Source organism: Stegostoma tigrinum, chromosome 25, assembly GCF_030684315.1.
Source record: "Stegostoma tigrinum isolate sSteTig4 chromosome 25, sSteTig4.hap1, whole genome shotgun sequence".
NCBI lineage: Eukaryota > Metazoa > Chordata > Chondrichthyes > Orectolobiformes > Stegostomatidae > Stegostoma > Stegostoma tigrinum.
The window spans coordinates 22830466-22846600 of record NC_081378.1 but is presented as its reverse complement, the minus strand read 5'-3'; the positions used below and the strand labels follow the sequence as shown (position 1 = coordinate 22846600).

General features: G+C 38.4%; 1 protein-coding gene across 6 annotated transcripts in view; it reads left to right on the top strand.

The window, feature by feature from the left end:
* The window catches only part of kmt2e (lysine (K)-specific methyltransferase 2E), an 84210-nt gene that overhangs the window by 41743 nt on the left and 26332 nt on the right, over positions 1-16135 (top strand). For 3 of the 6 annotated variants that reach the window (XM_048553953.2, XM_048553956.2, XM_048553951.2), the window contains exons 8-14: positions 4120-4158; positions 7725-7964; positions 10390-10520; positions 13278-13395; positions 14068-14177; positions 14722-14986; positions 15140-15238. In XM_048553953.2, the coding sequence (XP_048409910.1) occupies positions 4120-4158; positions 7725-7964; positions 10390-10520; positions 13278-13395; positions 14068-14177; positions 14722-14986; positions 15140-15238 (1002 nt within the window). The remainder of the gene's footprint in view (positions 1-4119; positions 4159-7724; positions 7965-10389; positions 10521-13277; positions 13396-14067; positions 14178-14721; positions 14987-15139; positions 15239-16135) is intronic. The other 3 variants (XM_048553954.2, XM_048553952.2, XM_048553955.2) reach the window with 2 other exon arrangements.

Below are 16135 nucleotides of genomic sequence, written 5' to 3'. Positions count from 1 at the left end.
ATATTACAGAATGTAGATGGAATGATTTCAAATCCTAATATTTAGTTAACAATAATGAAATTAGTTGTCACGAGTTCTTTTTATTTCAAGGTAGGTGATGAGGCATTTACCTGAAAGGAAGTATAGACCACTGTAATTTTGGAGGGTTCTGATATATATATATATATAATATATAATTTCATAATATTTTGAAATTATGTGGACATCTTCAGAGGCATTTTATTCCACATACTTCTGATCAACCTGATCACACATGTCACTATGCATATCTGGAGCAGGTGGGACATGAACCTGGAGTAGGGACATTACCACTGTGCCACAGTAGTGCCAGGCTCTTTGTTCCAGGTATTTAATCAAAGTGTCCATGGATGTTATGGCACACATCTGTAGCAGGTGGGACTCAAACCTGAGCCTTCTCAGCTCTGCGATTAGTATATTACCCAACACCATGAAAGCCATTTTACTGCACCTGTTTTCCCAGGTGGTTTCCCATTCGACTACTGAACAGGATAAATCTGCTTAGGCCTGAGATGAGACAAGTTTGGGCGTTTTCAGACTAGAATGGCTGTAGGCAGGCTGTTTGTTCTAAATATTTTCTAATCACCCACTTCAGAAATGTTATTACACAGCTCTGGATCAGATGGGATTTGGACTCTGGCTTCCTGGCTGACAAGCAGACATGACCAATGCACTCCATGAACTCTTTTAGGCTCTTTGACCAGACTGATTAGAAAAATAGGTGCAGAGGTATTATTACACACCTGGAGTAGGTATTACGTGAACCCAGGCCTCCCAGTCCAGGGGTAGGAATACTTCCACTGTGCCACAAGAGGGCCCTAAAGCTGCTTTGTTACTTGGTAGATGGTGAATAAGCAACACTGAAGGTTATTCATGATGCTGTTAGGGGAATTGAAAAAGTAAGTGGTAAGCTCATAGTGTGTGCTATCATTTTAATGACCCATTTCTTATTAAGAAAGTGCACATACAACTAAGTGTACTATTAGCCACTGATTGGAGAAAGCAGAAACAAAGAGAGCAAGGAAATGAGACTTTTTCGTGTATCTTTGATGTATGAGTATCACTGGCAGAGTCATTACTTGTTGCCTTATCTAGCTGCCCTCAAGGGGATATTATAACAGTTGAACTTTGTATGTTTAGCTTCCGAGAATCATTCTAACCCCATAATTGATGCTTGGCTTAAAAGCCCCAATTTAGGGGATGTTGTTCTCTCTCTTGTTGGAAATTATAATTGCCTGACACACCAGTGCTGCCCAAACCTGATGTTTTTCAGGTGTTATATCACAATATATTTCTCTCCTCCTCTACTTTTTTTTTGCCCTTCCTCTCCCTTGCATACCAATCTGGAAATGGAGCAGAAGCAGAATTTGATGGGAGATGGTAACATAGTGATAATGTCCTACTTGTTTTATCATCCAGAGACCCAGATTAACTCCTTTCTTTACCACGTTAGTGTTTGCATGGTGTTGAGGCTGGAATTTCCACTTTTTAAAAAATGCTTATTTTGCATTAAACATAAACGCAGTACTTAAGGAAGTAAAACTCAGTGTGTTGAGCAAAATTGCAATAGTTATGTTTTGCTTACAGAGGATATTTCTATGCAAGCTTCCTTATCAATATTTTATGCAGTTCATTTGCTTGTCTCCCTCTTTGCAGCTGAAAGCTTTATTGTGTTGCAGACTTTCTCAGTTTCTCTCAGTCTACCTTGAACCAAACATGAAAGGTTCTTCAGGGATTAGTGAATGTGACTATATGGCTTTAAATACTAAAGCAGTAATGGGGAAGTCATGTTTGTTGTGCTCAATTGTAAAGCCATTCTGATTTTGAAAAAAAAAATGTTTTCTGAGCTCAGGCTTGATATTTAATTTTACTGCTATTTATAAACCATGAACATTTAAAAACAACTTATAAATTTAAAATGATAATCTCTTCAGAAGGATCTTTATATGAAAGTACTAATTTGTGTGTTCTGTCTGCAACTATTGTATTGCAATGTAAAGCAGAGCATGTTTGAAACAGAAATAAAATAGTGCCCATATCTGAAGACAGTTTGGGTATCTTAAGGCTGCTTTTAAAGGTTCACAAAATCTTTGGTTTTAGGAATAGATCAACAGAGTTTTTTAAAAAATTATACCGATAAATCACTGGTTAGACCTCAGCCCAGAATATTGTATCTGAATCTGGCATCAGACTTCTAAGAAGGATATCATAACTCTGCTCACGAGAGCAGAGGGCATTTAATAGAATAAAAACTAGTAATGGAGGACTTTAGTTATATGGAGAGAATACAGAAGCTGGGATTGTTCATCTTTAAGCTGGGAATGCTCCCAAATACAGATGTACCAAATGAATTTGCAAAGAAATAAAAGAGAAATTGCTCCCAGTGATGCAACGTCAGTATCCGGATTTAAGATGAATTTGCAAAAGGATCAGAAGAATGAACAAGGAGAGTTTTGTTTTTTCACAACAAGTTGTTATTGTAAATGAATCCTGTCGCTAGAAAGTAAATCCGAACAACTTTGGTAATTGACCTGCTTTCCTGTACTGGCGGCCTCCATTTAGCACTCCTTTGATCAACAGTTTTTTTGTGTAACCCTCTAATTGCTTCCAAAATCTGTGGCGATTACTAGTCTTTTTATGTTATTCTGTTTAGTACATAGGTCCTCAGAATGTCAAATTTTGTATTTTAATCGATTTTTTCAAACTTGTTTGTATTTGGTTTGAATTTGGAAGCTTAATAAATTCTGGTAAAATTACCTGACATAACAATGATCTTCCTGATTCTTGTTGTTTCAGTCTTCCCAGCTTAGGTTTCATTTTACTTTGGGCTTGACGCTTCGTTGGTGTCACTGATTTTGCAGTTCCGTGGTGGTGTTCATTGCGAATTCCATGTGTTATACCTGCAGTTATGTTTTAACAGAGTTGTAGACTGTCGCACATCTGACTATCTAGATCATAAATTTTTTAACGGGATAGTATATTTGTTTAATTTCTTTTTTCCTCTTCCCCTGTCTCCAGCAAGGGCTTACATGAAGACATTAGTTGTGAATATTTGAATTTCTGTTGTACAGAACTGGGGAAAGCTGTTCTTTCTTTGTGCAGGTGATTGGGGCCAGTTGGTACAAGTCATCTTTCTGGTTAGCAAGGTTGCAGCGCTGAACTCAATCCGGGCTTACGTTTCATGAGAAACCAATCAAAAGTTTAATCTCCTGGATGCTGCTGTGTGCTACCTAGGAGAAAATAACAGGGACATTTGAAATTGTCATGTATGTTTCATGATTTTTGCTGAATCCTGCAGTATTGTTTTTATCGGTGTGCTTTGTGTTCTTGAGATTTGAGGAAATCAATCTCATCCATTTGATGAGGATAGCATCTTTAAAGAGTATTTTATTTGGTTTACTTAATTAATGGTTTGACTGTATAATATTAAGACTGCATCGATTTTTCAAGCAATATATGAGTAAAAGCAGGACATGTAATTGAACAAGTAAGGTATTACTTCTGCCTAGTTAGTAAGTATACTTTTTACTGTAGGTATTCTAAAGGGGTGAAGGCCAACAAAGAGGGAAGCGCAAATAGAAAATAAAAATTTCATGTTTAAAGATGCAAGGTGTGTAATTGGAGTGAGGAAGATGAAAATAGAATATAGAAGCGGTGGATGAGAAAAACAGACAAATGAAGAAAGTTTGGATTTTACAGAGCTACTTGGTTTCGTGATTTTGGAGATTGCTAAGAATTTTGTCTAGTTAACTCGTGCTGTGGAATTTTGGTTTAGCTTTCAATTGAGGTCTAAAAAGCATTGCTGTTGCAGAAACAGTGAATGGATGGTCTTCTGCATGGTCTACTTGTGTTTCCAAATCTGGCCTCCAATGACAATTCTGCCAAAATAAAAACAGAATTAAGCAGCTCAAAGGATTCATGGTAAACCATGCACAAATGGCATTCATATTATGCCTTTACAAAATCGTGATATGTAAAACTTAACTTGGTTGGACATAGCATTGAGCAAAGATGAATCATAAAACCAAGAGCAGAGACATCCTTGCATGCACGAATACATGACTTCTATTAAATAAATAGGTACATTTTTATATGTTTCAGCCTTTCCGAGAAGGATCTAGAAAATCTTCAAGAGTAAAGGTAAGAAGAATTTATGCTATTCTCGTGACCTTATATGTTCAACATTGTAAAAGGAATGTGCACCTCCATGATTGCACAATTAAGATAAATTCAGGTTATCCATGGATGTGAGTTTGCTCACTGAGCTGGAAGGTTAGTTTTCAGACGTTTCGTCACCATTCTAGGTAACATCATCAGTGAGCCTCCGACGAAGTGCTGGTGTTATGTCCCGCTTTCTATTTATCTGGTTAGGTTTCCTTGGGTTGGTGATGTCATTTCCTGTTCTTTTTCTCAGAGGATGGTAGATTGGCTCCAAATCAATGTGTTTGTTGATGGAGTTCCGGTTGGAATGCCATGCTTCTAGGAATTCTCGTGCGTGTCTCTGTTTGGCTTGTCCTAGGATGGATGTGTTGTCCCAATCAAAGTGGTGTCCTTCCTCATCTCTGTGTAAGGATACGAGTGATAGTGGGTCACGTCGTTTTGTGGCTAGTTGATGTTCATGTATCCTGGTGGCTAGCTTTCAGCCTGTTTGTCCAATGTAGTGTTTGTCACAGTTCTTGCAAGGTATTTTGTAGATGACCTTCGTTTTGCTTGTTGTCTGTATAGGGTCTTTTTAGTTCATTAGCTGCTGGTTTAGTGTGTTGGTGGGTTTGTGGGCTACCCTGATGCCAAGATGTCCGAGTAGTCTGGCAGTCATTTCGAAAATGCCTTTGATGTAGGGGAGAGTGGTTATGGTTTCTGAGCCCGTTTTGTCTGTTTGTTTGGGTTTGTTGCTGAGAAATCGGCAGACTGTGTTCATTGGGTACCTGTTTTTTGTGAATACGCTGTCTCGGTGATTTTCTTCTGCTGTTCGTAGTTCCTCTGTGCTGCAGTGTGTGCTGGCTCGTTGGAATAATGTTCTAATGCAGCTTCGTTTGTGGGTGTTGGGATGGTTGCTCCTGTAGTTCAGTATTTGGTCCGTATGTGTTGTTTTTCTGTAGACGCTGGTTTGAAGTTCCCCATTGACTGTTCGTTCTACTGTGACATCTAGGAATGGCAGTTTGTTGTTGTTTTTCCTCCTCTTTTGTGAATGTTATGCCAGTAAGGGTATTATTGATGGTCTTGAAGGTTTCCTCTAATTTGTTTTGTTTAGTGATGACAAAGGCGTCATCCACGTAGCGGACCCAAAGTTTGGGTTGGATGATTGGCAGAGCTGTTTGTTTGAGTCTCTGCATTACTGCCTTGGCTAAGAACCCTGATATCGGAGATCCCATGGGTGTACAATTGGTTTGTCTGTAGATTTTATTATTGAAAGTGAAGTGGGTGGTAAGGCACAGGTCCATTAGCTTGATGATGTCCTTGCTGATGAGGTTGGTGGTGTCTGGTGTGTGTGTCTTCGGCTCTTCTAATAGTGTAGTCAGTGTTTCTTTGGCCAGGTTGATGTTGATGGATGTGAACAGGGCTGTTACGTCAAAGGAGACCATTATTTAATCCTCTTCTATCTTGGTGTCTTTGGTGTTCAGGAATTCTTGGGTGGAGCGAATGGAGTGGCGGGAGTCTTCTACTAGGTGTTTTAGTCTTTGGTGTAGTTCCTTGGCTAATCTGTAGGTTGGTGTTCCAGGCAGCGACACTATGGGTCTGAGGCGGGGGGGTCCTGGTTTGTGAATTTTTGGTAGCCCGTAGAAGCATGGTGTGTTGGATCCATCTAGTTTCATTTTTTGGAAGTCTCTTTTGTTTATTTCTCCAAAACTTCAAAAATCAATAACAAAACTTACATACAAACCAATGGTATACCCATGGGATCTCCGATATCAGGGTTCTTAGCCAAGGCAGTAATGCAGAGACTCAAACAAACAGCTCTGCCAATCATCCAACCCAAACTTTGGGTCCGCTACGTGGATGACGCCTTTGTCATCACTAAACAAAACAAATTAGAGGAAACCTTCAAGACCATCAATAATACCCTTACTGGCATAACATTCACAAAAGAGGAGGAAAAACAACAACAAACTGCCATTCCTAGATGTCACAGTAGAACGAACAGTCAATGGGGAACTTCAAACCAGCGTCTACAGAAAAACAACACATACGGACCAAATACTGAACTACAGGAGCAACCATCCCAACACCCACAAACGAAGCTGCATTAGAACATTATTCCAACGAGCCAGCACACACTGCAGCACAGAGGAACTACGAACAGCAGAAGAAAATCACCGAGACAGCGTATTCACAAAAAACAGGTACCCAATGAACACAGTCTGCCGATTTCTCAGCAACAAACCCAAACAAACAGACAAAACGGGCCCAGAAACCATAACCACTCTCCCCTACATCAAAGGCATTTCCGAAATGACTGCCAGACTACTCGGACCTCTTGGCATCGGGGTAGCTCACAAACCCACCAACACACTAAAACAGCAGCTAATGAACTTAAAAGACCCTATACAGACAACAAATAAAACGAAGGTCATCTACAAAATACCTTGCAAGAACTGTGACAAACACTACATTGGACAAACAGGCTGAAAGCTAGCCACCAGGATACATGAACATCAACTAGCCACAAAACGACATGACCCACTATCACTCGTATCCTTACACAGAGATGAGGAAGGACACCACTTTGATTGGGACAACACATCCATCCTAGGACAAGCCAAACAGAGACACGCACGAGAATTCCTAGAAGCATGGCATTCCAACCGGAACTCCATCAACAAACACATTGATTTGGAGCCAATCTACCATCCTCTGGAAAAAAAGAACAGGAAATGACATCACCAACCCAAGGAAACCTAACCAGATAAATAGAAAGCGGGACATAACACCAGCGCTTCGTCGGAGGCTCACTGATGATGTTACCTAGAATGGTGACGAAACGTCTGAAAACTAACCTTCCAGCTCAGCGAGCAACCTCCCATCCAGAACCTCAACCTGAGCTACAAATCTTCTCAAAACTCGCGAACAGGTTATCCATTTTGTTTATTAATATTGTGACAAAACTTTATCAACAAACTTGTTTGTAATGATTTGCATTTGGCTGTTGGAATCACTTTTTATGTTTTAATTAATACTAATTGTTGAAGTGTGATATTATTCAATGATCATCTCTAATTTTGGTCCCACTGGTATGGGTTGCTGAGTGCTATGGTTAGGCAATTGAATTAGGGCTGTCTCATCCAGTTTGGACCAGGAAATCACATGTTTAGATGGATTCTTCAGTAAAAATAAGTGATCAATTCCTTGAAAGACTTGTAATGAATTTTTGAAAGTGAGCTACCATCATTTACACATTTATTGTAATTCTTAACTATTTCATTTAATCTTTGTCCTAAATTAGTTACTAATTGGCTAACTTTGGTTAACTTTAGTTCCAGTTGTAGCGTTACTAATCCTCAAAATGTACTTGAGAAAGCATTATTAAAATGGCGAACTCATCCAAATTTTGAATCAAGTTCATGTTGTGGAATGGTGTAGATACAATGTGTCATTTTATTGATTATCCTAAATCTATATTGTTCATGTGGGATTGGAAGAGGAGGAAGAGAAGCAGCAACCGAAGTAATTTATATGCGTTTTCTTGTGTTGCTGTTTTTCTTGTTCAGCAGTGTTCAGTATCAGAAGCCGATGTTGTTGATAATGTCAGTTTTGTGTGGGAAAACAAAATCAAAACCTGGATGGATCGCTATGAGGAAGCAGATGGGAATCAATATAGTGAAGATATCCAAAATATTCTTGAGGCACATCGATTGGCAGTAGAGATAACTGATGGACATGAAAAAATGGAAGTGGTCAGTAGATCAGACCAAAACACCAACCTAGCATCCTTTAGGCCTCCAATAGAGGTAAGGAACAATCATCACAATACAACAGTAGGTAATCTTGTTAAAAGAATGTGTCATTCTGAATTTATCTTATTTTCATTAAATGGATCATTTGTTTTCCCTTTCTTGTACTTCCCAGTCATTCTGTGTTTTCGCTTCTCTTCCTTTCTTCAATTCTTCTCTCTTTTCCTTCAGTTTGCCCTCCCTGAATATTGTGACACTGCTCACAGCCTTCCTATCCCACCATTCACACCCTTTTCCACTCTTGAATCTCTAATCACTAAACCTGCCAGCACAATACACGTTGCAAATTCATTTCCATAACTAGGCAATTATGTTACTTAATTGCTGTATCAATGTTGCAATTCAATCAAAATCCTTCTGTGGTGCTTATCCATAAGTACTCTTTGTTTTTTCTTTAATCATTCATGGGATCAGGGATGTCGCTGGCTGGCAGCATTTATTGCCCATCCCTAATTGTCCACAGGGCAGTTCCGTGTCAGCCACATGGCTGTGGGTCTAGAGTCACAAGTAGACCAGACCAGATAAGGATGGCAGTTGCCTTCACTAAAGGACATTAGTGAACCAGATGGGGTTTTATTTCCTGTCTTGAGAACATTATATGCGTCTCTGGATTAATAATCCAGCGATAATACCACTAGGCCATTGCCTCCCTCACTTGCCACCAATGCAAATCAGTTAAATATGGCCTCAAAATCTGATTCTGCAAAGTTTTTGTTTTCTGAGTGCTAAGTGGCATCAGTTATTCTGAGCAGGGTGTACATGCTGGTTTCAAGCCAGGAATTTTCCATTTTTGTCATCTTGATCAAATAACTGGAATGCAACTCCCTTACCAGCAAATGTCAGCAAGAGACTTTGACACCTGTTTGAAGTCTCCATTGCAAAATTGCTGCAGACTGGACTTGAGAAAAATGTATTTATTTGTGCCATAATATGCAGTCCTCAAACTGACAAAGTAAGTTTTGAAAATATACATGGCTGAACGTGGAACTGGGGAAGGGGGTCCTGTCCCGATCCCATGTTAAAATCATTTGATGTACATAGCAAATGTAAATCTCCAGAATTGAACTGTTGGACAGTCATTGCTTTCAATGCTTTGAAAGATTGCTCTTGACTTTGCTGATTTTGTCTAGCTAATTTTTAATCTAGTCTGCTAGCTTCATAATTCCATTTTTCTTAATCATCCCTAATAATCTCCCAAATAGTACTTTATCAGAAAATTTGCTTAAGTTGTTATTCATCACATATACTGCAGTTCTACCATTCACAGAGCTAAAAAGTCAGGAAGGTTGTGGAACACCTGTTCACAATCTCAGTAGCTGCCAGTGGAATTGAAAGCAGCTTTTGCCCTTAGTTGAAAGTTCAGTAACAAGTGAGTACCATTTTAAAGTGAAAGACAGGATGTTTAGTGGCATTTGATGAAAAATCTTTTCACCCTGAGGACGTTGGAATTATGGAATTGCATTACCTTGGGGTGTAGTTAACTTGGATGAGCACTTGAAGTGTCGTAACATTCAAGGCTATCGGACTCGTGTAGGTAGTAGTGTGTTTTTGGTGACACAGATTTGATGAGCCGAAGATCCTCTTCTGTGTTGTATGATTCTACAATTCTACGCCCTGCAGCAATTTAATTACTGGGAACAGCTTTAATTGACTTAAGGCTAGATTTCTGCTTTCTCGGGAGGATGATCCCACTTTAGAGAGCTGCTAGCCAATTAGATTGGTCAGCAATTCAATACTCTCAACACCACCACTACCAGGAGCACTGCTGGGGCTAGAAGCAGTCCCTAATGCTGAGGAAACTGGCTTAACAGTTTGGGTTTTCTTTTACCGAGCAGTGAGAATAAAGGTATGGGGCACTCAGAAACTAGGGTGAAGGCCTAAAGTTTGAGAATGTGGTGCAGATAGGAATGTCTTTGGAGTGGGAATTGTTGCTGATGGGTTGCAGTTGTGAAAGTACCTATCATTATAGATTTGCCAATTTTTAATTCTTTTCTTAACATGACACTTAGTGCAACACATTCTAAAAATGAAGCATATCCTTAATACGAAGTTTAAAAAAAAGTTGCACTTCTTCTAAACTGCACTGGCCTTTATGTTTTGATATTGTTTGTGGTGTTTGATTACTTATTGAATTATGTCCCCTTTGTAAATTATTTTGCCATAGATTTTTCTGTATGTGTTGTGTTAAACAAAGCTTTTAAAGTTGCCATGAAAAGCTAACCAGCAGTTTTACGCACTTTACCCTGCTTTATGCGGTGGTGTGAAAATTAAGTCATTACACTGGAATGGTTGAAGAAAATAGCAAGGAACAGGTAATCATCCTGGTAGGGGGTTTTCTTATACGCCAGTATAGACAGTTGCCTGTTTTTGTTATTATAATTGGCAACATGCTCAAAATTAAGATGCAGAACTTTTCTTTCAGAGTCAAATGCAGAAAAATAAAAGAATATTGAAAGCTGCCAAAGATTTGCTTCCTGATACTTTTATTATTGAATATCGAGGAAAGTTTATGTTACGGGAACAATTTGAAGCCAATGGGCACTTCTTCAAAAGGCAAGTTTAAGAAATTAAGTTCACTTTTTTTGTGACTATAAAATTCTTCAAATTTAACTTCTAAAAATTGTTTTAAAACTGTCTTGAATTAGCTGTCTTCCTGCAGTTTTAATTCTGCTCAAGTCCTGTGGCTGTAGCCCATGGTCGTTAATTCTATTAAATTTTGTATAGCAATGGCTTTGTACTCTGTTTGCGGAGTAATCCTCTGACTTCTCATTCGAGAACATAATGCATGAAAAGATTGGCAGCCAATTAGTTTATTGAGCCTGATCCTTTTCATTACCTGTGCAATTTACTTTGTAGTATTTGACTCATCAATGTAATCCCCTGAAGCAATGATCTGTTAACTGTAGATAACCTGGTACATAATTTAATCTAGCAAAATACAATATTTTTCCATACTCCTGACATGAAAGATAGGCGCATCCTCACCACCATAGAATTTTAATGTACGATTGGACAAATATTTAAAACACTTGAGTTCAAAATTGTTTATTCTGGAAATTCTGCAGCAATATCCCCATGAATAATGTCTCCTCTGAGTATTCTGTAAATGAGCCTCAAATCCTTTGAGCTGATTGGTTAAAGAGATGTTTAGTTTCTTGCTGTTAGCAACACGCCTCATCAGAATGTAAAATCCTAATCATTAAAGGCAAGTGTAAGGAAAGGTGAATGCCATTAGATGCAATACTTGGTTTGTGTCAACTAAGTTTAAAAAATGACAACTGATTGAGATGAAAGTATTTCTGTGACAGTTACAAAACTCTTTCAAGTATTGATAATAGTGTGACGGTTTGCTTAATGGTGCTCTTTCTGTTGCATGAACAAGTGTAGCAGTTACAGTTGGGACATCAACAGCAACTTGGATTTGGGTAGCACCTTTAATATTATATTCTGCAAAGTACCTTTTCGATATTTACCAAGATAAATTTTGAGCCAGAGAAGGAAATATTTTATGCCTTAAGAGAGAGCGATGGATAGGTTTAGGAAGAAAATGCCAGAATCTTAAGGGCCAGACAACTAAAAGTACAGCTGCTGATTGAGATTCAGATGAGATGGGGGTGATGGGGGAAGAAACCGTGATTAGGGACATCGCGCTCCGAGCTTTGTACTAAATAAAGACCACAAGAACTTTGGATGCTGTCAATCAGGAACAAGAACAGAAGTTGCTGGAAAAACTCAGCAGGTCTGGCAGCATCTGTGAAGAGAAATCAGAATTACCGTTTCAGGTGTGGTGACTGCTCCTCAGAGGGCCTGAGGGAGGGTCACCGGACCCAACGTGTTAACTCTGATTTCTTTTCACAGATGCTGCTGGACCTCAGCTTTTCCAGCAATTTCTCATCTTTGTACTTCTGGAAAACATTGCAGCGATATGGATGATAGAGTTCAATAATAGTAGTTGGATCATGAAAATTTTAAAATCCAGGTATTGCTGCATCCCAGTTGTCAGCATGGGTCAGTGAGCGCCTGTGTGCTGGGTAAAGGGATTTAATGCAAATTAAGCCAACTACAGAATTTTGAATGAGGTAAAGTTTATGGACCATAGAAAATAAATAGCCAACCATTGGAATTGTTTAAAATGGGTGAATATTTCAACAACAGGTCTGCTATTTTGTAGGGCCTGAGATTCCCAATATTATAAGAATAAAGTATATAGCCTTCATAATGTATAAGGAATCAGAAAATCTGGCTCAGGGACAAATAATTAACTGAGACAGTGAACTGGTTCAGTCTGAAAATCGACCACGGTGGGCAACGAACATGTTGGTTAGGAAACAGAGTTTGAGATGTGTACTTGCAGTATTTAGTTGGAGAAAGTCTGACTCATCCAAGATTGGATGTTGGGCAAACAAGTTTGCATCTCTTATTTTGGTTTGTACATGGGGTATGGCCAACACTGGCTAGGCCAGCATTTATTACCCATCCCTAATATTCTTGGAGGAGTTGATGGTAAGCTGCCTTCTTAACTGCTGTACTCCTTAGGAACTATTCGTACAGGAATTACTCTCAATTAAATTCTTACAAGAATGAATAATCCATGTTTCTCCAAATTGCTGATTCACTTCTTTTTAACGTCAAGAGGGTTTGCTCTTTTTTTTCCATCTCTTCCAAGACTTGAAAACTCACTTTTAACTAGGTGATAAATGACGTGATACAAAATATTAAATCAGTGGAATGGATTTTTAATGACCACCTGCATTTTGAATATTCTTCTCTATCCTTCTAGCAAGAATCACAGGGCAGTGATTAAAGATTGAACCATTGCCACTTTATTCCTCCCTCTGCTCTCAAAACGTTCAGTCAATACAAAGACATAGAAGCTAACTGTAATATCAGTTTAGATAACACGGTGTAGAGCTGGATGAACACAGCAGGCTAGTAGAATCAGAGAAGCAGGAAAGCTGATGTTTCGGGTCGAGACCCTTCTTCAGAAATAATATCACCTTCACCGCTTTCCACAGATCTAGTCAAGTCATGAGGATAACTTTTGCAAAGTTATGTGAAGTCACTAAAATTCTGTAAGAATGCATGTTCGTTGATGGATGGGTTTCTGAAACCGAGAAAATGATTACATGCCAAAATCAGAGAATGACTGAGAAAATCAAGTTTTTTTGTTATTTATGGAAAGGGACAATTGACTTTTTCCATGGACGTAATTTAATGAGAGAACTTGCAAAGTTGTTGGAAGTAACAAACCTTGAGCAAAATTTCATGGCCCAGCATTATCTATCTTAGTATTTACTGTTTTCCTTCTAGGCCTTATCCCTTTGTGTTATTTTATTCAAACTTTCGTGGACTAGAAATGTGCGTCGATGCGAGAACATTTGGAAATGAAGCACGCTTCATCAGGCGGTCTTGTATACCAAATTCAGAGGTGAGTTATTTCTTGATTTAAAAACATTTGGGATTAACTGTTGGAGATTACAGTCAACTGTGAACAAAAGGTGCCAGTTGTTCATTACAAGTGTATTTGTTCACAGATTTTTGCACGGGAGCAAGTTATATTTGGGGGTCACTTTGGCACAGCGACATTTGCAGGAATTCAGTGTTTACACGTAAAAGACCAGTGACTCTAAATTTTGAAAAATTGTTAACAAGACTGCAGAATCTGATCTAAGAGGTTTCAGTTGGAATCGTTACTTTGCTTCCAGATTATGGTTTTTAAAAATGTTTGCTCCACCAAATCTTCAGCACTAATTAAATTCCAAAGAAATTAAGTTCTACATAATAAAACTCAATTTTCAGTGCCAATATCGTTGTTGATAATAGTTAAGATTTTTTAAAAAAAATCAATAAAAACTGACTTGTCTTGGAAGGAGTGCCTATCTCACTTTTACATCGATTTCTCTGCTTGATTTTTGGTACGGTGTTGATATATTGCAGCTTTAGAAAGAGTAGCGAATCCTGGATAGCAGCTTTCTGGTTCTTGCACTTAGCTGCACAAATAACGGCTAGAAATTATACTTTAAAAGTAGTAAATGTCAAGGCCTTTTGTTTTGCAAAATTGAGGCCAGTTAATTTTTTCTGCATATTTTTGAAATTATAGGTTCGACATGTTATTGAAGATGGTATGATTCACCTTCATATCTGCTCCATGAGAAGCATTCCAAAGGGAACTGAAATTACGATTGGATTTGACTTTGATTATGGGAACTGGTAAGTATGTCTATGATAGTTTAATGACTGTGGACATGTTGGTAAATATTATCATAAGCTTGAACGGGTAAAATACTTCAATCAAGTTCAACCGGACACTGTTTTCTAGCCCTAACAAAGATTTAGTGGCAGGGGAATGAAAAACTGTAACTAGACACTCCTGGCAATAATGCAATTTCTGGGTAACTATTATAACTGACCACCCTGACCTGATCAATGCTCTAACATCACAACCTGACTATCTCAAGTGTTTCCAATTCTAGATAGGTTGGGGAGATATATTAAAGAAAGAGCGTACACCTTTTCATTGGACAGGTTGGGTGAAATAACTCCCTTACATGTCTGACATTGTACCTGAAGCTAAGAGATTATTTTTATTTCCTCCTCCCATAAACAGTGCTGCAGCATTTGTTACTATTCTAAGTAGCCGCAAATTTCTTCTTGCTGTTGTGACTATTGATGTTACTATCCCTTTTTGGAATTGAGAATCTTCCTGAAGAATTCTTAAGCACTTGTGGCTATGAATTTTTGTTCCTCCACACAGCAAATACAAAGTAGATTGTGCGTGTTTAAAGGGGAATCCAGATTGTCCAGTCCTCAAACAAAACTTGGAGCCAACCGAAAACATCAGCACTGGCTATGAAACGAGAAGGAGAAAAGGAAAAAAGGAAAAGGACAGCTTGAAAGATAAAGATGCTCAAAATCAAAATGCCTCTTCTGATACTGAAGGAACAGCCACCAAAACAAAAACTTTGGATAACAAACAGAGAAAACTGTCTCCCCTCAGAGTGTCTCTGTCTAACAACCAGGTAAAAACATGGCATATCTTGATATAGGAATTCATTTTGACTTGATAGCCAGCTGTATACCCCTGTAGCAGCTGATCTAGTGAGAATATAGCTCTCCATCATCTGTAGAGAGAGTAGTGCAGATCATGTAAAGCAGTCATTTCCATCTTGCAGGAGCCAGATATAATTGAGGAAATAGAAGAAAAACCTCCAGTTAGCAATGAAGTAGAGATGGAGTCTGAGGAACAGATTGCAGAGAGAAAAAGAAAGATGGTAAGTTGACAGGCAAATAGCTGCTTCATGCTATCTCTAGACTTCAGGCACTGATAAAGCTTTAAATGAATGCTAATTGTTGCTGCTTTAGAAATTGGGTTTCCATTAGTATAATTTCATAAGTTGTATTTTTGTTTGTGCGTTGAGTTCCCTCTGAGTCGCTAGTCAGATTTTAGCACCTAAAAGATATTGTAACTGTTTGTAGAATTTTGCTGCAGTTTTTGTGTCAATGTGGTAGTCCAGTTTGCCTCGCTGTGCTGCTTCTTGTAAAAGCTTAAATCTGTCTTTTATCGGATGTTTTGATACTTTTCTTGAATATATTTGATACTATGATGCTTTCACGAATTATATCAAGTAACTTATAATACTTAACTGAAGAAGAACACCCAATACTGATGGGCTGAGAATTTAGACATTTCATCAGCATTTCTCACATTTCAGAGTGTGGTACTTAATTTTATAATCCTTACCCCCTTCTCCACACCTTGTTTTCCTTTCCTTTTATTTGGCCGCCGTAGTTGTCCATGTTTTTGACAATGCAGTTAATGATGTTGCTTCTATTTCACTGAGAGAAAAAATAAGGAAATGCTAATATTGTGGAAATATTTCTTGAAAGTGCAGTGAAAAAGAATGAATTAGCCAATGTCACTTATTAATTATGGTCATTATGTTCATTAATTTAAATGTCCATGGGTACCCAATATTCCTAAAGGATAGACAAGGAATAAGCGTGGAGTGGCTTTATTGGTTAAGGATGACACCAAAGCTGTATTAAGAAATAATATTAGTACTAGAGACCAAAATATTGAATCTGTCTGAGTGGAAATGAAAACAAGGGAAGAAACCCCTTTGCAAGAGTAATTTACAGGCCTTCAAGATGTGCTTCCAAAGTAGGGC